At 35.2% G+C, this 22,589-nt stretch overlaps 1 protein-coding gene across 1 annotated transcript; it reads right to left on the bottom strand.

Moving 5' to 3' along the window:
- Positions 1-1,777: 1,777 nt before the first annotated feature.
- Positions 1,778-3,634, bottom strand: LOC130673417 (trichohyalin-like). The gene has a single exon (XM_057478408.1). It carries the CDS (start codon positions 3,632-3,634, stop codon positions 1,778-1,780), a length of 1,857 nt encoding a protein of 618 aa, XP_057334391.1.
- Between the last annotated feature and the right edge of the window lie 18,955 nt (positions 3,635-22,589).

Below are 22,589 nucleotides of genomic sequence, written 5' to 3'. Positions count from 1 at the left end.
GCATCGTGGTCCTCAGCTTCTTTGCTGTCGGCATTTCCCGGTTGACTACGTGACAAGGCGTCAGCCACTTTATTCCATTTTCCCCTTCGATATACGACGGTAAAGTCGTATTGCTGCAAATACATGTTCCACCTAGCCACTCGACCGCTCGGGCTTTCCATAGTACGCAACCATTTTAATGATTGGTGATCGGTGATTACCGTAAACTCATAACCCTCGAGATACTGCCTCATTTTTTGAATCGCCCAAACTACGGCTAGGCACTCCTTCTCAGTCACGGAGTAATTACGCTCCGCTTTATTCAAGGCTCGACTCGCGTATGCGATAACTTGTTCTTTACCCTCGTTCTCCTGCGTTAATACCGCGCCCAACCCTTCGTTACTCGCGTCGGTTTGCAAAGTGAACTTTTTGTTGAAATCCGGAGGAGTTAGCACCGGCGCGGATTTAAGATGGTCTTTCAGAGCGTCGAAGGCCGTTTGCTCTACTTCTGTCCATCTCCAACGTTTCTTTTTCTGGAGTAAGGAGGTGAGGGGTTTAGTTTGGTCTGCACAGTTCGGGATGAAACGTCGGTACCACGAAACCATTCCCAAGAACTGCCGTACTTCTTTCGTCGTCCGAGGTGGAGGGATCTCGCTGATTGCTTTCACCTTTTCTGGGTCCGTATGAATCCCGTGCTCGTCGATAACATGCCCGAGATAGACAACCGATGGTTCCAGGAAGCGACTTTTCTCGTGGTTAATCTTCAGGTTCGCGGCTCTGAGGCGTTCTAGCACTTTTTGCAATATTTCCATGTGGTGCTCGAGAGTTTCGCCGAGTATAATAATATCATCTAAATATACTACGACGTAAGGTTCCAAATCGACCCCTAAGACTTCGTGCATCGCTCGTTGAAATGTCGCAGGCGCCGAATGTAACCCGAACGGCATCACGCGGAACTGGAATAAACCACGCCCGGGAATTGTAAAGGCAGTGATGGGTTTACTCTCTTGGTCCAGTGGTATTTGCCAATACCCGCTCTTTAAGTCAATTACGCTCTTATACTTGGCTCCTCGCAATTTGTCCAAGGAAGCGTTGACTTGGGGAATTGGAAAGGCATCCTTCTCGGAGACATCATTTACGTGCCGTAGATCGACGCAGAACCGATATTTTTGGTCTTTCTTCCGTACCAACACAATTGGTGAGCTCCATGGACTGCTAGACGGTTCTATTATGCCGTCTTGGAGCATTTTGTCCACCTCGTCGTTCATAATCTTTTGTATTTTTGGATTTTTCGGATAATAACGTGATTTGATTGGTTCTGTACCGGGTTTCAGTTTAATTCTATGAGTCGCGCAGCGAGTTGGACCTTTTACTCCTTCGTCGAGCTTGAGTAAGGCTTTGATCTCTCGGCGGGCGGTCTCGAGATCGTATTTCACGTCGAGGGTATGACACTCGAACGTATCTTGCCTTCGCAGCAACTGGTACCCCATTTTATTTAGGTTATCGACCCCTAAAAGCATATCATTCCTGTACGATGGAATAATATGAAACGGTAACGTGTAAGCTCGGCTTGCCTCGGATATCGCGATCCACGCTGTGCCAGTAGTTTGCACTACGTGGCTTCCTAAGCTTGATCCTCGTATCGGCGTTGGATCGTACTTCTCAAATAGCCCGTTATTTTGTACGAAGGTCCATGTGGCTGGCGAGATTACTGAAGCTGTCGCGCCAGTATCCATTAACGCGTGTATATCCTTTCCACCAAGTTTAATTTTGGCAAAAGGGCGGTTATCTCCTGTTCTTACTGTCGAGGGGTTGTACTGCTGCCGGGCTCCGACGCAGCCGTCGTCACGGTGTTGCCCCTTTTGTTTGTCTGAGTCTCGGCTCCCGATGTTCGTAAGTCTTGACGGTCCCCGGGTCGACTCTGGGAGCTGGTGTCGACCCTCGCGGCGTTTCCCTGCCACGGGCAGCAATCACGGGTCCACGTGCCCATTTTACCGCACCGCGAGCAAAATTTCACTCGTGGGTTCGTGCATTGGGGTTGTCGGTGGCCTTTTTGCCGACAGCGCCAACAATGTTCTCTCCAATCGTACTCAAAAATTTCTAACGCCGCGCCTGGTTTCGTAGTTTTTCCTGTAGCCGACTTTCCGGTATTAGTTTTCCCCGCTGCTGGCTTACTACTCGACGGTGATTGCCCGCTTTCTTGAACCACGAGCTGTTCGAACTCGCCTGCCAGTTGCAACAGTTCTGGAACGTTGGTGAACTCGGTTCGCTTGATATACCGACGGTATTCAGGTCTTAAATTTTGGTACAATCGCGCTAACTTGGCCTGGGAAGTCATCTGACCGTGTCGACGCATCAGGGTCTGCAAGCTTGTCGCATACTCTTTTGCTATCTCCGTCTCTCTCTGCACCCGGTTCCGAATTTGTTCTTCGAGTTCGATCTCCCGGCCCGGTGGTAAGAAGAAAGATTTTAAATCTGATGTAAAGTCTTCCCACGATATCCAGTCCCTCTTGTTGTTTCGATACCAGTGTATGGCTTTATCGCGGAGAAGCATGGGAATACAGTGGACTAGTTTGTCCTTCTGGAACCCGTAACTTTCAGTCAACTCGTCGATACGCTCGATGAAATCTAAAACATCGCGCTCGCCGTTGAAGGTAACACCCCACTTGCGTACCACGTCTCTCGATCGGAATTCGTCGGTCTCTCTTGGCACTGCCGCTGGATAAATCGGGCCCGGATTCACTACTGCCTGATTGGCTTGTCTTTCTAATTCTATTTCCCGTCGAATTTGTTCTGTGATTTCTCGTCTCAAGCGTTCTCGTATCTCACGGTCTTCTCGTTCCCTTTGCTCGTGCTCGCGTCTTTCCCGCTCTTCTCGCAGTTCTCGCTCCCGTCTCTCCTGTTCTTCTTGCTCTGGTGCCGGTCTTTCTCGTACCTCTTGTACCCTTCTTGCGTCTATCTCTTGCCTTATTTGTTCCCTAATCTCGCGTCTTAGTCTTTCTCGTAGTTCTTGTTCTTCCCGCTCGCGTGTTTCACGCATCATTCTTTCTCTCTCAGCGCGTTCCTCACGTCCACGTCTTTCCTGCTCTTCTTGGACTCTCATCTCTCGTTCTCGGGCCTCAAGTTCCTCTCTTTCTCTTTGCTCACGTGCTTCTCTCTCTCGTACCTCTTGTTCCCGTGCTCTTAATTCCTCGAGTTCACGTTTTTCGCGCTCAACTCGGCGCCTTTCTCGCTCTTCGCGCTCCAACCTCTCTCTTTCCTGTTTTTCCATCTCTTCTCGAACTTCGCCCTCGACTTGCCGACGTAACTCAGCTTCTCTAGTTTCTTGTTCGCGGGTTGCTTTTGCTTGAGCGTCCCCGTGAGACTGATCATCGTCTAGTGTCCGTTGTTCCTCCTCTGACTCGATCCCTTCCTCAGTATCATCTAATTCTATCTCGGACCGATCGAGATCACTCAACAGTTTGTCGTATATTCCCTCTCGTCCCGCGTTCGCGACCTTGGATTTATTTAGCTGGGCTCTCAGTAAAATCCGTAACTCCGATAATGTCGCCCTTGATTCGACTGACACGTTGTACTTCTTCAATTCCTCAATCACGTCGGATTTTCGTAAGGACCAAAGCCACGTTTGGGAACCCGCCGTTGCTCGCGCTGCCATTCTCAAAATAAAATTTTTATTCTACTCCGTTTGAAATAGCCGATCGCGTCGCGGTTTACTAAACTACTACCCCGTTACCCGAAAGCTAAACTCTGTCCCTGTTCGAGCGCCAAAATTTGTAACGGGTATTTTTTTTTATTAATTAATTTATTATAAACAAATCTTACCCCCAGCTCGAGTGAAGCTCGCCGGAGTCCAGGATTCTGACGAGGGTAAACTATTGTGCAGAAGTAAACTATAAGTAAATTACCAAAACCTCTTTATTTTAAAACAAAAAAAAAAATATAACAGTAGTACGATTACAATAAACAGAGAAAGAAAACCCACTCATACACGGCGTTACAATTCTCCGCCGTCGGTACAAATCGCGTTGCTAACCTCCCCTTCTCGGCCCTCTGTCCCCGTTTCCTGACGGGTAGCTAGTGCCGCCCCGCCGGCCCTATTCCGCGTTACCCGAGGGGAGAGTGAATAACATCCACCTCGCCCCCACCTACTCGGTTGTGATTGCCTACCACCGTTTGGCTGAAGGCCTCCGGGTGGGGAGTCGCCTTTTCGTCGTGGGTGAAACGGCTCACTTACCTGTGTTGTAGTCCGCGCCAGGTAGAGTGGACCCTCTTTAATTTCTCGACTAGAAGGCTCCCGTCGAGGAATTAAACCCAGAGAAAAAGTTGCCCAACGGTGGATAATTTTTCGGCTTTATCACCTCAACCTGATTGATCTGTCACCGAAAATTATTTGCCCAACATCGCCACCTATCGGGTGCCGTGGAACTTCGAAAATTCACCGATTCATTCTAAGTCTCGCTAAATTTTCGCTGTGAAATATTTATTTTCATTCAGACAATTCATACCTTTTCACAATAAATTATATCTTCGTACAAATTCTCGCCGGGACTTAGGCCCATGACAGAAAATTTAATTTATTGTGAAAAGGTATTTATCATAAATTATTTTCTATTCTAAGTTTTCTTCGGACTTAGAATGAAAATGTAAATGAGTATTAATTTATAACATTTAAGTAGATAATACTTTGCATAAACTCGATTTTTGTTCTTCTTTAGAACAAAAATTATCGGCTCACTAATTCGCTTTTATCAGTTCGACGGTAGTTGCCGCAAGCGAACCAACGTCGACCTTGTCAGCCCTCTATCGCAGCGGTGGCGAACTCTCGACGTTCAACATTTATTTAAACTGAACCGTCGCTGATAATAATTTTAATCCCGGAAATAATAAATCAATAAAAATAATACATGTTTATAATAATATTCGCAAGTAACTAACAAATAATTTGTAAAGCATCATTTAATCATAATGACAGAATTACCAATATTAATAAATGTAATTAATTATCATAACGATAGTAATCGTAATAGTAATCATCGTAATCATACGAAACAAAAAAAATAATAAACGTAAACAAAACAAAACAACAAAACAAAACTACTGTAGTTTCATGGTCTCCTGCCATGTTCTTCACAAGCCTATAAAGGGCCACCAGTGGCTCTCTTTCTTTTTACATACTCTGAATTTGTGGTGACATCGCAGTACAAACAGCGGTACTACGTTATATAATCCTGAGAACGAGACGCCATATAATATATAATCATATATGATCATGTATAAACAGACCAAGTTATGAATGATCAGACCTGGTTAATTTTTGGATCTGATCATATATAGACAATTATGCATGATCATATATGATTAGACAAAATCTTTTTTCATCGGGCCGAGCAATAATATACAAAATCCCACATAGAAAAGTATATATGTAAATAATTATATGCAACATATATGTCACATATATAACATATATGTGCGCAAAAAAAAATTATGTCAACTAAATTTTCAGATAAATGTATGCATAGTTGAAACCATAAATGCTTACATAAAATTAAAACTATATAATACATATGGGGCATTCCATGCCAAATCACCGAAGTTTTGACCTGACCCCATTCGATTTCGCTGAAACTTTTTTATCATTTTGTATCCTACCAAAGACATTTGTCTGGATTTTTTCAGATTTTTTTACCCAACCCAAAAAAAGTTACGAATTTTTGAAAAAAATCGCTCTTTTTTATTAAATTGCTATAACTTTCTCACAAATAAATCTTTCGGCACTTTTTTTTTTCAAAATTTTTGTTTTTAAATGTAGTTTTCAGAAAAAATACGAAAAATTTCTCGGAAGTCACGATATATGAAATATTTCAGTTTTTTCAATAAAACCGTTATTTTTTCGAAGTCCGAAACTTTCGCTTCTCGATTTTTAGGTCTCAAAAAAATCTTCAACCAAGACAGTATTTAACCCCACTATTCCTATTTTGTGCCGACTTTCCATTATATTTTTTTTTCTCGATTGAAAATACAAAAATTTCTAAATTTGGCTTATTTTTTATGACTTTGCGCTGAAGTTTTTTTGGATTGTATTTAAAAGCTCAGAAGTTGAATAAAATTGGACAAAAACAACCGTAAAGTGTATTAGGGGCAAGGATTGATTTTTTCGGAAGAAAATTCCCAATTTCTTAATATAGAGAAATCTAAACCTACAATTAACTTTCTCAATAAGACAATTTATAGATAATCTCAGAAAAATATAGATGGCCTTATAGACAATTTTAGATCAAATTGAACGGAATATAGTATAGTACTGGATATCTCAACTGGTAGAGCACTCAGCGCGATACCGACATAGTCTAGGTTCGATTCTCAGTTCATGCTATCGACTGCTCACCGTATGCCATCTTCCACGACAATCTACCGTATATTAATAATTATTTCTAATAAATTTTTATTTTAATCAATATTTGTACTATTACATGGTGGTCACAGAAATTTGAGATTGAAATTCCCCGACTTTTCCAGGTATTACAGTCAAACAATTCAAAAATTCCCTGACTATGTGTAGTAATATCAAATCATTGAAAATATTTATTTAATTTAAAATATAATGGTATAAATCAGTTGAATCAATAATTAATCATTGTCGTTAAATGAAACTTTTTGTTATTACTAGTTAAGGTTCATTGTTTTTTTTTTATTTATTAAATGAATAATTTTTGATTTTTGATTTGAAATCTATGATTTTATATAACTTACTCTATAATAAAATATAAATAAATTTTTCATTTTCAATAGAATACATTTCATAAATAAGTATATTTCATAGAATATTAATAAAGTATTAATCAAATACGAAATAATAAATATAGTAAAACTTATTTCTAATTAGTTCATTACTTATGTATGCATTCAAGATTTTTAGTTTTTTAACTTGTCAATATAGATGTTAATAGCTTGAAGATCCTGGCGATTGGTTTCTACTAAGACTTTTTTTTCTAACAGCCTTGATAATTCTAACTGCTTCATTTTTTCGCTATTGGAATCAATTTCTACTAATTTTTTTTCAAGATGGTTTTACAACCGCATTCGCGCCGCGTCACTTTTTGAACAATTTTGACAGAAGACTAAATTTGTCGGATTTTTTCAGTCAAAAGAAAGAAAGTGAAAATTTTTCCAGGTTTGTGACGAAATTTTCTGACATTTCCCTGACTTTTCCAGTATATTTATGATTCCCTGACATTTCCAGGTTTTTCAAAATGTGGCCACCATGTATTATTAAGCACATCAAATCCATGAGAAAAATTATCTGTAATTTTTTCCATCATCCGAATATTATGTAATTTTAAGTTTATTAAACCGATGATTTAATTTAAACAACAACAATAATAATAATAAAAATAATAAATTGTTTGTAATTAAAAATATTTATAATTGGTTTATTGTATTTAATATTTTTATTGAAGTATCAATTGTCCGACAGATAAAATATCGGGTATTATTTGTCTTAGTGTAAGTTGTCATTGTCATGAATCGTCGCGGGGATGAATTGTCGAGGATGAATTGTCGGGGATTAAATGTTTTGGGACCAAAACGCAGTGAATCGGTGATTTGACATGGAATGCCCCATCTAGACATATATGTCTGTATATATGTTGACATATATGTCTGTATATAAGTAGACATATGTGTCTGTATATAAGTAGACATATATGTCTGCATATATGTTGACATATACGCATCTATGTGGGCATATATATGTACTTGTATGTATGCATATATGTCCTTTATATTTTTATATAAATGTCTAAATATACTTAATTAAATGCGTAAGAATATATTTTACGTTTATCAAAACATATATTTTTTTATATAACTTGAATATATTTTGGCGCAAAAAAAATACATCGGAATATATATTTCATATAAGTAACATGTATTTTTATATATGTGACATAGATAACTCATATAAGTTTGCATATATTTTCCGCATATATATTGTAGTTATTGGTATCTTAAATTAATATCACTTATACACTACAATGATAACACACTTATATTAGAAATAACAACACCACAATTAACAGCAGTAAAAGAAAGCAAGAGCAATATATAGTTTATTGAAATACAATGTTTGCTGTTAAACTGTCAATATAAGACTGACTGACTTTTGTCGCGTATCTATAAAACAAGAGAAGAAGGCATTTGTTTTCTAGCTATTCAAATATTTTAAAGATCAGTTTCACATTCGTTACACTACCCCCTTCTCAATAAATTATCGTCCCGATAAAAATTGTGTTGGAAGAATCGAACTTAATTAAAATTAAAACCATTTGCAATCTTCGTTCGATTCCGCTATGGTCCCAACACACCCTATCTATCACCCTACAGGGAAAAAAAACACCATAGTCAAAAAAACAACCCTGTAGGCTAACGCAAAGATAATAAAAAAATAAAAAAGTAGTCTATAGTTTAATTGAGCTAAGAATTTATAATAAAAAAAATAAGTTAATCAGTGCACGTGACTCTATTTTCCTATTCAACGAATTAAAATAAATTAATTAAAAATGCAACCCTCATCTTGATTGAATGGACCTTCAATAGGAATGGGATCAGGTACGGGATGCGAACAGGAACTCCTTCCTCTCCTCCTTGAGGGACTAGAAATTGACTTCTTCTCTCCTTCCCCAATGAAATTGGAAATATTATCTGTACATAATAAACAAACAAAACGAGTATCACCAACATTTTATTAAATTTTATACTTAAACGTATTTTATCGTTACATTCTATTATTTATCAGTTGTTAATTTAAAACTTTCATTATCGTGATCGATTTAATAATTTCGATCTTAAATGCTCAATGTTCTGCCGTTCGATTCATCCAGACCATTCTCCGATATGTTATCTCGAGCTAACATACCAATGATTCTGAATAACACACGTTGCAACGAATTTCATTTTTTTCCTAAAAGCTCCTCGGAAACTCTCCAGGGCATCCACCTATCTCTCAGAAGTCGTGGCCATCAACAAAAGAGAAATGTCGACTGTGTCAACTCCGGATGGATCCCAAAGCTCCAGTCAGGTTGCTCTTAGCCATTGATAAGTCCTCAGAATCAAACTTTTGATCTTCGTTGAGCTCACTTAGATCAAAAGAAATATCCAGCCTCCGATCAATGACTGAGGAATCCCGGGAACCCCGCAACGATTAATCGTTCAGGGCCCACAGCCAGACTTCCCTTCAGCTAATATACTCAAACCCAGAACATTTCCAGTCCTTATAGAATCCCGGGAATCCCTCGAATAACGTTACCACTAAGATCGTTCAGAGCCCTCAGCCAGACTTCTTTCAGAATCACGGGAACTCTTCAGCAACGTCTACAGTGGGGCTATTCAGGGTCCACTGCCAGATTTCTTCTAAGGACTATACCAGTCTTTAGCAGTCGTTCAGATAACTTCAATTCTATCTGTTTGCAAGATATCCTAGACTTACTAACTGACTACAGAATCCCGGGAACCCTTTACAACGTCTACACTGAGATCGTTCAGGTTCCCAGCCGGACTTCTATTTTATTTCCTCTTATTTATCACAATATGGTATATGACGATTTACATGCATGATTTTATATTTTCATTCGGTATTTTTCTAATTTTATAAACTACGTTATTTAGCCTATTTTCAATTTCATAAGAACCCTCCTAATCGCATTGAAGTAAATAAATTTTTAATTATTTCCGTTAATAACGACTTTTCTTTTTTTTTTTTTTTTTTTTTTTTTTTTTTTTTTTAATTCAACTCATGATAGTTATCTCAGGAGTTTCATAAAACTTTCCTATTCATCCGTATAAAACTATATTGATTAACTCGATAAATACTTGAGGTATTTTATAGCCCAGATAAAATCTTTCAAAAATGACTATCTATACAAAATTTTTGTATCTATTGTTCTTTAACAAAAAATCATTAAATATACCCGGTTTATTAATTACGTCAATCGATTACAAAACAAAAGAGCGGTTAAATATCATGATATTTTTAGCTAATTTGTACTTTTTTTTCTTTTTTAAATTTCATCTAACTATGATTATTATTAAATAATGATACATCACCAAATTTATCCTTTCCCAATTGTAATTTGTCCACAAGTTCAATTTGAACTTCTCAATCAGTTCTATGAAAATTTTTACCGTCTTTACTTCTTCCTGTTTTAAACAAAATAAGACTATCCGTCGTTTGATGTTTCGATCACTATTATTTTGTATTTTTATCACACGCGTAATTACTAAGACTCGCACTTTAATACAAATTGATAGAAATATTTTCACAACACTAATAATTTAATCACTGAATTCGTTTAAATTATTACACGCACTTGGAATCTATATTATAAAATATATTCACAAAAGCCCTAGGGGTATAAGCATGGTGAATTTGCCCCCGAAAGGTATCGGCTTGATACTGCGGGGATTTTTAGGTACTAATAAGATATTAAGATCCTGAGAGTTTCAGCTTTTGAAACCAATCGGTCTTCGAGAAAAAGCCAAATATGTAAAAATCAGATAAAATGAATATTCTCAGAGACTATTTTATCGATTGACTTATACTCGGGATATGTTTTGGGGGTCGATAGTAGCTCCTCGGAAAAAAATTGGGAGCTTGATCGGTCGACAACAACCTCGAAAAAAATTACTTTTTAGTTTTAATTTCGACTTTTCACGATGTTACGGTTCTGGTACAATTATGAAATAATTTTTTTTGGATTCCTCATCCAATTTCCTATAGACTTAAGTGCTTTTAAAATTTTTAAAAAAGGTACGCCATATAGAAAAAAAAATAAAAACCACTTTTTAAGCAAATATTTACTTTATTTACATGTTTAAAGTGTGAATCATTATTTTTCTAGTTTGTATATGTTCTTGAATGTTATTTGCAAGAATAATCTCTGCATCAGCAGTTAAATTTTGTCATATTATATAATATCAACTAAAATATTATAAACATTATACACATATAAAACAAGAAATAGATTTTAGTTTGTAAATTATAAATACATAACAACAAATGAAAGATATACTTGAGGAAAAAAATGTATAATCATATTTTATCAGTCTTCATCACTATCCTCTTCAATCACAGTTGAAATACTGTATCAAATAATTTGCTAAGTATTTCAGCAGGCCTTAAAATCTTTGTTAAATATCTCCCGTGTGATAAATAGTAAACAATAGCAGCAACATGAGAGCAACATCCAATTGTTCTCAGACCATTTGCACACTCACAACTATGCCTCAATATGCTTTTTGGACCAATAGCATTTTTTTTATACTCAATAAAACATCTATAAACCTTTCTATTAATGTGTCTGGATTGAACTTGAATTTTGAGTATATTTGACTGTTCTTTCACATATTGAATAATGAGATTACCTGTTTCATCAACCATTTCTGCTAAATAGGAAACAGCCTGTTTCAATTAATAGGAACCAGTGAAAAACATATGCAGATCATTTTCTGTCATTTCTGGAAAGTCTTCAAGAGTTTCAGATGAAATTGTTTGAAACGGCAATTTTTTTCGCTGCCAGCCATTTTTTTGAACGTCTGTAGAATAAACTCTGATCAAACTTAGAGATTCATCATAAAATCGTTTCTTTATTAAATGATTTTGACAGCATCGATTTCCATCTGGTATGAAGACTCGTCGCTTAATGAATGACTGCATTTGGGCTTTTTGAGAAATAATAATTAAGTCACTAGTATTACCGCAAAGACAACAGTATCGATGAGTTGGAATAGTTCTTTTCATACGAATCTCAACGTACTCTGTACAATCGGTAGGAGTAATGTTGACTCTAAAAGAAGGATCATCTGAACTTGACTGAGACAATGTCATGTGTGACAGACTAGACTCCGTTCGTTCTAACATTCCACTAACGATAGATTCAGATCCATCTTCAGCATCAAAAACCACTGGTTCAACTTTTCTTTTTTTATACATCTCTACACGACATTTACCACAAACAATATCACCAGTAAAAAATTCACCATCAAATACTGCAGAAAACTCATCAATGTCTTGTTCTGTTAATAAAGTTTGAGGAGTTCCCGGAACTTTCTTTACTATTTTTGAGCAAATGCAACACTTATCATTTTTTTATTTGGAGTCATTTTATTAGCTTAATAAATAAAATGTGAACAGACAATCTCTCAGATTCAGATCATAAACAACACTTTTGTCAGCTGTTGTATATATGACCAAATACGCCAGTGGGCGCGTCGGTCGTGCGGATCTTTTTGCACATAAGACGACCGAGTCGATAACATACCATATTCAATGACTAAAAGCGACAATTTGAAAATAATTTTAATATTACTGCAAAAAAAAACTACATAATTAATTAAAAAGTGGTTTTTATTTTTTTTTCTATACGGCGTACCTTTTTTAAAAATTTTAAAAGCACTTAAGTCTATAGGAAATTGGATGAGGAATCCAAAAAAAATTATTTCATAATTGTACCAGAACCGTAACATCGTGAAAAGTCGAAATTAAAACTAAAAAGTAATTTTTTTCGAGGTTGTTGTCGACCGATCAAGCTCCCAATTTTTTTCCGAGGAGCTACTATCGACCCCCAAAACATATCCCGAGTATAAGTCAATCGATAAAATAGTCTCTGAGAATATTCATTTTATCTGATTTTTACATATTTGGCTTTTTCTCGAAGACCGATTGGTTTCAAAAGCTGAAACTCTCAGGATCTTAATATCTTATTAGTACCTAAAAATCCCCGCAGTATCAAGCTGATACCTTTCGGGGGCAAATTCACCATGCTTATACCCCTAGGGCCCTTTCCTATAAAATTGTCATTTACATTTTTTCTGTAGGTCTTGTTGTTGAGAGAAAAAACAAGAATTCTATGAAAAAATTCGGTTTAGAGGTCCGTACTACCCCACCCGTATGAGTTACGATTTCGCGACCTCGGCCACTTTTGTAGAGCATTCAATTCTGAGAAAATCCCGACTTTGGGCGAAATGATATCATAAAATGCCGTGGAGTTATAGAAGTTTAAAAAATAAAAACCCAAGTTTACGTGTATTTTAAATGGGAAATCTTCACACGCTGCGGTCGAGTACTTAATATTAATATTAAGGAATCAAACTCGCAGGGAATTTTTTTGAGGGTATTTCCAACAAAATTTCGGGATGGAAGCGAAAAAAAAAACAGTCGCAAAAATAAAAGCACCCTAATATATATATATATATATATATATATATATATATATATATATATATATATATATATGATTATTTATGATCAACGCTAGAATTCATTTGATATTAAATACGAAAGACAAGAAGTCACAGATGATCATGCATTACTATTCATGATCATGCATGACCGTGTATTAATAGTGCGAATACTCTTGCATCAATCATGAATGTTCAGGAAAGGATTGTACGTAACTACGTATGATTAAGCATGATAAGACATGACCAAACATGACCAGGGTGTTTGACAATTTCACTACTTCATCCGTGAAAATCCTTAATCTGCTAGGGAAAATTGTAGCATCAAATTTATTAGTGAGATTTGACTTGTGAAATTGTGAAATTCACAAATTAAGAAGTGAGTAACAGCTGTACTTGTAGAAATTATGAAAATATCTCTAATTTTTCACTGATTTATGTTAAGAGAGTATAAGATACTATTATTACCTATAAGTTAAACTAAGTCATTTTTATTAAACTGATCAAATTGCTCAAATTTTTCATCCACATCAAATTACATACTTACACTATAAAAAAAAAACGCCAGTGTAAGTCCACGCTATTCCAGTGTCAAGGTTATGGATGTTGAATTTAACTCCCAAAACGGTGTTACAATAACACAGGTGTTCAAATTGTATTTCAAAGACAAAAAAAAAATTTATTGTTTCAAAAATTAATGACACGAAAATTTACCAACTTACGGAAAAATCCAAAGAATACTTGTCCACAATGACATGTTAATGGTATTGTATAGAGTATGAGCAATCTAAATCAACAAGAAAAATAGAAGAAATTCATGAATGATTAGTTTATCATCTTTAAATCAGTTATTTTTTCATGAAGGCCATCGGAGTTATAATAAAAATGATGATTATATTGATTCCAAATAATTAATTCGATAAGTGATTTAAAATTTATTCAATTTGTTCAGTTCAATAAAAGTAACATTGTTTATTTTATAGATAATAAAATGTTTTTTATGTCAATTAACGATACTTTTTAAATTCTAACAGATTATTCTTATAATTTTTTTTTATTTTTTAGATTTCAAAACACTCATATTCACACTCATACTTCGAACGGAGTTAATTTACTCTGCATGTACGTTTCAACATCAATAGATTAGTACCACTACACCGGTGTGAGTCCATTTTACCACTAAATTGGTGTTAAAATAAGTCCACTGGAATACCACTCTTTTTACAATGTATGAATAAAATTTGATATAAATGTTACATTACGCATAAAAACAATAAAAAAATTCAATAAAATAAGTAATTCATAATCATCAATAAGATGATACATTAAGTAAGAACATATAGAGTAAGCTGAAAGTACTAAGGGAAATAATTCAGCTATATAACGACATCGCGCGAGCTATTGCTATTGCCATTGCCAGTACGATTCTATTGTTCTGTTTATATATATTGTAATATGAGGAAATTCGACATCGACCCGTGGTTCAATATTATTTGAATAAAATAAATAGTTATCCGGTGAGCCAATCCGAGTGACACCTATGAGCAAAGATTCCGACTTTGACCAAGCAATCGACTCGACGCATTGATTGTCACGAGAGATCCGTTGGATACTTCGAACTGAACGGCCACGTTTTTGATTAATTCGATTCGCGACTAAAAAGAACAATTCGACTCCGACCAACCGAACAGTTTCGATTCCGATCTCAGAACAATTAAATTATTGATCAACGATTAATAAAAGTGACCGACAAGTAAATTCCGAGTGAACAATAAACCGACAACTGTGAACAAGCCGAAGCATCGGCGCGATATTGAACAAAGTGTATATGTGACTTTAGTATTGAACAAGTGAAACACGTTCGTGTAATAATTAAATAATTAATTACGCGTAAAAATTATATGATCGTGCAATTTAACGCGTTACCGAAAAAAATATTATTTTATATTTTATTTTATTTCAATCGAGCAATTCTGAGAATTACGAATTATCCGCGTCTCATTCGCAACAGCAGTCTTGTCACCTCGCCGTGTTAGAATACTCTGACGTCACCCGTCAAGTATTTCTTTAATACTTCCGCTGAATGTGTGTCTCCGGACAATAAAACTATTTTATTTTAATTTCGTGAACCAGCTGTGTTTTCCTTGAGCAAAGAACTGATTTTGTTTTGATCGACGACGTTTTTTTTTTATAATTTGTTTATATCGAGTCAAGTCGACTACAGCAATTTATTACTTTTTTTGTAACCGATTACTTTTGATTTGTGATACTGATCAACGATTTTGTTTAATTAAAATACGACTGATTATTTGTTTAATTCTGATCAATTATTTATCGTAATCTTAAGTGCTTGACCTTTCCCCGATCTGCCACCCTGAGCCGATTTCGATAATTGTTTATTTGGTGATTGTTACATCACCTGGCGCCCAACTAATAATTTTGAACAAGGTTGCCAAAAATCGTAAGTGTATTCGGACTTCACTCCGGTAGATCCCCGGTGGTAAAACCCGTTACAATATATATATATATAGATATAAGCAGGACAGTATATTATATATATATATATATATATAGTAAAGCACAAGAAGGCGTACTGATTGGCCCCCAGCTTGGCTAGTAGTAAACACTCTCGTATGATACCAGAACCAACACCGGCACCACTTTCAGGATCTCAGTACTTGTACAAGTACTGTACTATACTACTACTCCTTGGAAAACTTTATATATATATATATATATATATTAGGGTGCTTCGTTTGAAACGACTATTATTTTTTTTCTGGTCCATCGACGGAATAATGTTCTAAACATGTAAAGAAAATTCTCACCAAACACGAGCTCTTAAATTTAATTTTAAGTACTCGCTAAATGAATTTAAATTTTCCCATTTAATTAACATGTAAAATATGATTTTTTTTTTCAATTATCTATAGCTCCGCGGCATTGCAATATATTAAGTCGTAATTAGGCTGAAATAACAGAGGAATCCTGCCTCTTTAAAAATGCTTGTAGCTAATTTACGTTTGTAACTAGCCTCACCGGTCAAAAATCTTAAAGCCAATTTTTTCTCAAATTTCATGGTTTTTTTTTATTTACTCGCAAACCACTAACTTTAGACCAAAATTGTACAGGACTTTCTTATAGAAAATTTGATTTCCTACAAAAAAGGTCATTAAAGCCATTACTGTAGAGCTCGTAGTTTCTGAGATAAATCTAATTAAACATCTCAAAATTTGAAAAATTACTGTTTCATCCGAGATTTTAGAACTTTTTTATAAATTCATGGCCGATGGAATATATAATATATACTGGTAAATATATCATCAAAAATATGTCCAGAAATATGAAACTGTCTCCTATTACATTTACCTCCATCTTTTCTTACCTTAACCCAAATGTCCTCGTTTGACTATCGATCGCTTTTTCAATTACTACCTCTTTCAGTACAAAGATAATTGTTTCATACTTTTTATAGTTACATATACATGTGTAATATGTATTTTTATATTTTATTTGTATACATGATATGTTTCTACGGCCAAATTTCATAAAAAAGTTATGAAATCTCGGATGAAACAGTAATTTTTCAAATTTTGAGATGTTTAATTAGATTTATCTCGGAAGCTACTAGCTTTACAATAATGGATTTTTTGTAGGAAATCAAATTTTCTACAAGAAAGTTATGTACAATTTTGTTCTAAAGTTAGTGGTTCGTCAGTAAATTGAAAAAAAACATGACATTTGAGAAAAAATTGGCTTTAAGATTTTTTACCGGTGAGGCTGGTTACAAAACGTAAATTAGCTACAAGCATTTTTAAAGAGGCAGGATTCCTCTGTTATTTCCACCTAATTGCGACTTGATATATTGCAATGCCGCGGAGCTATAGATAATTGAAAAAAAATCAAAAAATACATGTTAATTAAATGGGAAAATTTAAAATTCATTTAGCGAGTACTTAAAATCAAAATTAAGAGCTCATGTTTGGTGAGAATTTTTTTTTACATGTTTATAACTTTATTCCATCGATGGACCAGAAAAAAAAATAGTGGTTTCAAACGAAGCACTCTAATATATATATATATATATATATATATATATATATATATATATATATATATATATAGAAAAGATCCTCGTAAAGGGCTTAAATGAGAATAAGACAACTAGGACAACAAGGACCGGGAGATAGTTGTAGTTTCCCCTTTTCCCCTTACTTCTCTATCACACAAGCTTGTGTATAGTTTGAGTCCGATTTAATGGGGTGGAAACGCAAGCGACTCGATCAAGTTGTATCCAATTATCCCTCCTTTCCTGTTAGTCTACTGTTGAAGTTAGACATTTCTCTCACTTATGCTACTTGGTTGCTTGCTTCTATTCGGTTATACCTTTTCTAACAGTATACTATATCAAATATCTTGATTACTTTCATCCCGTAGGCCAGATATTCTTCACCAATTAATCTCGTTATCGTGGAAGAGATGCTTTGAGCGGAGCACCGATCTAACTATTCATCAGTCATTGATGCTTTTCTTATTCTACTTGTTTGCATTGCTTTTTCAATGAAAAAAAAAAAAAAAAATGTTGGAAAATCTAGAAGTGCACACCTAAATTGACAATTTCATTTTTAATCGTTACTTTTATTTCATTATTAGTTCATAATATTAATTTTTTCTTTTATAAATTTTTGTGCAATCTTTAAATTATATCAATTTGAATTCTTTATTCCTTATTTTTAGTTTAATATTTTTCTATTTAATTATTTTTAAATATCCCGCCTTTTTAGTAGTTAATAAATCAGTTAATCAAAAGAAAAAATGAAAACAATCATCACAAAAGTAAAATTAAACATGGCAGCACACTCAGCCACTCTTATTATCGATGTTTGTCATCTTATGTACATATCAATTTACACAACTAAACAAGAAAATTAGAATATTTAATAGTTTGTAGTAGCTCTTGAAAAAATTAATATATTATATATTTTTATCAATACCAATGAGAAATTTCGTTTTGTTATAAAAAAAAATTTATTTTTTAATGCAAGAATTTGTTTCTAATTTTTAATTATATCTTTCTTTAATTCCTTTCTTGTTATTTAACCGAAGATTTGCTTTATTTGAGTTTTTAGTTGTAATCAATTCGAGAACATATCAACTAAATTAAATAAATATTTGCTTGCCTTAAGTAAGTGATGCTTCTATAAATTTATTACTAAAGTGAAGCAATAGTTTTCTTAATATAAGAACTATCAATTTCATTTCAAAAAAAAATTACTTATTCTGAGTTTTTTTGGAAACAAGAAAAGTAATCACTTGAGTTTAATTTTATTTTCTCAATGCAGGATTTGTGTAGTGAGTTTCATAAAGGTTTTTAAGAAGAAAAATACAAAGCTAATAAAAAAACGATTAGGTTAATTAATTTTGTCTATCGAGAATTATCGTGTTGACGAACCTTCATACGATATAATTGACAGAACCGATTTCTCGGACTAATATATTTTACTTTAATTCAAAGGAATTTCAATATTATGAAATAATAAAATAATAATAAAAAAATGGCGGGAAGCACGATTAAATTAAAAATATATACAATTTTCTTTCATGAAAATTTGTTGTTTTTTTTTTTTTTTTCAATTATTGTTAGTGGGGCCGTAGCAAGACACACTTAGTATAGTCAATACTGCGCATGCACTTTTACTCATATTCTTCGCTTTTACTTATTCTTTCTTTTTGCCTTATATACCTTACGCATCTTTCATACATACTGGTTGCACCTTCTTTTGTGTCTTATTACTTATTAATTATTAATTAAAGTTTATCGTACAATTAATAGATCTGTGTTCTTTTTCTTTTAACTATCGCTTCTAGTGTAATGAGCTCTCAACAGGTTATGGGCCCAGGCTCAATAGTTGAAAGAAAATAAGTAATATTCGTCTATAAAAGTGAAATAGTGATCAAGTACGTTTATTCTAATATCTAATATGGCGTCAAGCTCGTCGGGTGTCACTAGAATTGAGCCTTTGTGTAAGGACAATTATGAAGCGTGGAAAATACATGTAGAGGCTTTGTTAATTAAAAATGATTTGTGGGAATATGTGAGCGGTGAGAAGATACTTCCTAATCTCACTGAAGTAGAGGCACAAAATACTGAGATTGTAAGAAAACGGGAATCATGGATCAGAAATGACCGAAAAGCTAAATCAGATTTAATCTTGGCAATTCACTCGTCTGAACTACAACATGTATGTGGGTGTAACACCTCACGCGAAGTTTGGCTTAAGCTCGAGTCAATATACGCATCCAAAAGACCTGTAAGAAAGGCATTATTACTTAAGCAATTGATGTTGCACAAACTATGTGAAGGTGGTGACGTCAGAGAACACGTTAACAAGTTCTTCGATATTGTCGATTGCTTAAATGCAATGGAAGTAGACATAAATAAGGACCTGCTATCTGTAATGTTATATTACACAGCCTTCCGGATAGTTACGAGGGATTCAAATGTGCCATGGAATTACGTGACGAATTGTTGAACGTCGAAGCTCTCAAGGTCAAAATACTTGAAAAGAGCGAAGTAGAATTACAGTCTGTTATTGAGGTAGCTGGAGCTGCGGGAGAGGGGATTCAGCGTAGTAACAAGTGGTATGGAAACGTAAACAAATCAAAGGGCAATCCGTTTAGGTACAAGTGCTATAAGTGTGGAAGGAAGGGGCATAAGGCACCTGAGTGTACAACAGCAACGAGGCCGCAAAGAAACCCTGAGAGTTACGGGAATATAAATAGAAACAAACAGTGTGCGCAGGCAAGCGATGACACGTTCGCAGTTTATCATACCGAATGCAATAAAGCCATGACCGATCATCGGCCATGGATACTCGATAGTGGATGCGCGACTCACCTATGTGGTGATAAGAAGTTGTTTAAGGTCTTAAATGAAACAACTTGTGGAGTCATTAACTTAGCAAGTCAGACAAGCAGTCCAATCAAAGGTAAAGGTACTGTCAATTTGGTAGTCGACAATGGGCATAATCTCAGGTCTGTAGATTTTTCAAATACCTTGTTTGTACCTGAGCTAAGATCAAACCTAGTTTCAGTCGCCCAGATCACCAATCATGATCACGAAGTTTTGTTTCGAAGAGATTCAGCCATAATAACAGATGTAAATGGGAATGTAAAACTAACAGCTGAAAGACGCGGCAATTTGTACTATTTACTTGAAGAAAATCCAGAAGCTGGCATTGCTGATGATGAGATTGATTCAGAACTCATAAAATGGCATTGCCGACTAGGTCATTTGAACGCCAGAGATTTAGCTCGAGTTGTCAATCAGACCACAAAATGCGAAATTATGCCCGTGAAGCTAAAATCCTTGTCTAAGTGTGAAGTCTGTTTACGCGGAAAAATGACAAGGTTGCCGTTTCCAACAAGCGAACGAAGAAGCAAAGACGTCCTTGAAATAGTATACTCTGATATCGTTAGACCGTTTAGGACACAATCAGCAAGTGGAGCCAAATATTTTGTCACGTTTGTGGATGATCGGTCAAGGTGGTGCGAAGTCTTTTTTCTCAAGCAAAAGAGTGACAAATTGGACGCGCTAAAAATGTATCAGGCTCATGTAGAACGTGCGACAGGAAAGAAAATCAAGTGTCTTCAAAGTGACAACGGTAAAAAGTACTGCAACATTGGAGTAGATGCATTTCTACGTGATCAAGGTATTGAACGTCGACTCAGTGTCGTTAGAACACCTCAGCAAAACGGTATCACCAAGCGTATTAATAGAACTTTAGTGGATATGGCGCGGTGTCTTCTAATCCAGTCAGGTTTGCCCCATATGTTTTGGGCCGATGCTGTGGCAACAGCATGCCATATAAGGAATTGATGTTCGTCCAAGAGCATTGATGGAGATACTCCTTACCACAGGTGGTTCAATAAAGAGACATTGTCTTTACATTATTTACGAACTTTCGGGTCTACCGCATACGTTTTGGATAAAGACCCATTAAAGGGAAAGTTAGCTGATGGATCAACTAAAGGGATTCTTGTGGGCTATCCACGCCAGTCAAAGGGCTACAAGATTTGATTACCAGAGAATGAAAAGTTTATTGTTGCTCGCGATGTGAAATTTATAGAGGATAACGTAATTATACCGTTGAAGAATATAAATATAGAGATCTTGGAAGACGATGATCCGGAAGTCGAAAATTCCCCACAAGTTGAGCTGGAGATGAGATCTGACACTAATTCAGATAATCTTTGGAATTCGTCAGAGAATGATAAGAGGCCATCATCTTCAACACCACCTACTGTAGAAAATCCTCAAGAAGGAAGGAGAGAAAACAAAAGAGGACGAGGTAGACCACGAATATTTCGAACTGGCTCAAGAGGTCACCCTATGAAGTTATTGTCTAAAAATCAGAAAAGTAAAGAAACTGAATCGACATCAGGAGAGGATGAAAATGATGACGTTTTCGCTGGAGTAGCTGAGATTAACGTAGATGATGCAATGAAGTCACCCTACCGATCAAGCTCAATTTTTCACGTATTTTAGATATTAACAAGCCACGTCGAATCACACCTTAACGATCAAAATCGGTTCATCCGTTCAAGAGTTATAGATATTTACATACATACGGACGTACGTACATACACACATACATTCACTCAGACATCATCGTGAAATTAGTCAGGATAGCTTCCTAGAACCTCAAAACGTAAAAATCTGATAAAAATTCCGAAACTTCCTGAATTTTTGAAAATTTTCGATTTTCTTAGCGGGATGTTAATAATACAAAAACAAAACTTTTTTAGACTCAGACCTCTAAAAATTCTGGTATGAGTCAATCTATTGACTTTATAATCTTTAGAATCCTCAAGTAAGTATATTTTTTTTAAGACCATAAAATTGTCAAACTAAATTATTTTCACTCAAAAAGTATGAAAATCCTACACGAAAAATACGTCGTTGTTCAAAATTATTCACACTTCTAATTTTTTCAAAATTCCAAAAACGTTCATTTTCAAGTTGCAAATTGTCCCAATGTTGGAATGTTCGCAGTTACGAACATGATTTAATGTGGTCGACAGATGTCGTTGTTATCGCGCTGCTTGCTAATATAAAATTTAATTTTAATTCTAATATATTATTTTATTCCATATTTATTTGAGTGAATATTTTGCTCAGAATACTCTTTTAAACAACGTTAACCTTTCTTTCTTCGCGTCTTTTTTAGTTTCTCGCTCGCATTGTAGTGAGTCTCTATAGGTTGAGTAGTTGTTAGGTGGCGATTCGCTCATAGCGCGAGTAACGAAAGGTTAATAATGTGATATTTAAGTCATCGTACGTATTATATGTTAAGTTTAAAATATACTTTTAC

This window comes from Microplitis mediator, chromosome 8 (assembly GCF_029852145.1).
Source record: "Microplitis mediator isolate UGA2020A chromosome 8, iyMicMedi2.1, whole genome shotgun sequence".
Classification (NCBI taxonomy): domain Eukaryota; kingdom Metazoa; phylum Arthropoda; class Insecta; order Hymenoptera; family Braconidae; genus Microplitis; species Microplitis mediator.
The sequence above is the reverse complement of the archived record's forward strand: the minus strand, read 5'-3'. Positions and strand labels throughout refer to the sequence as shown.

Coding starts and splice junctions, on each gene's coding strand:
- LOC130673417 (XM_057478408.1), bottom strand. CDS start 3,634: ATGGCAGCGCGAGCAACGGCGGGTTCCCAAACGTGGCTTTGGTCCTTA.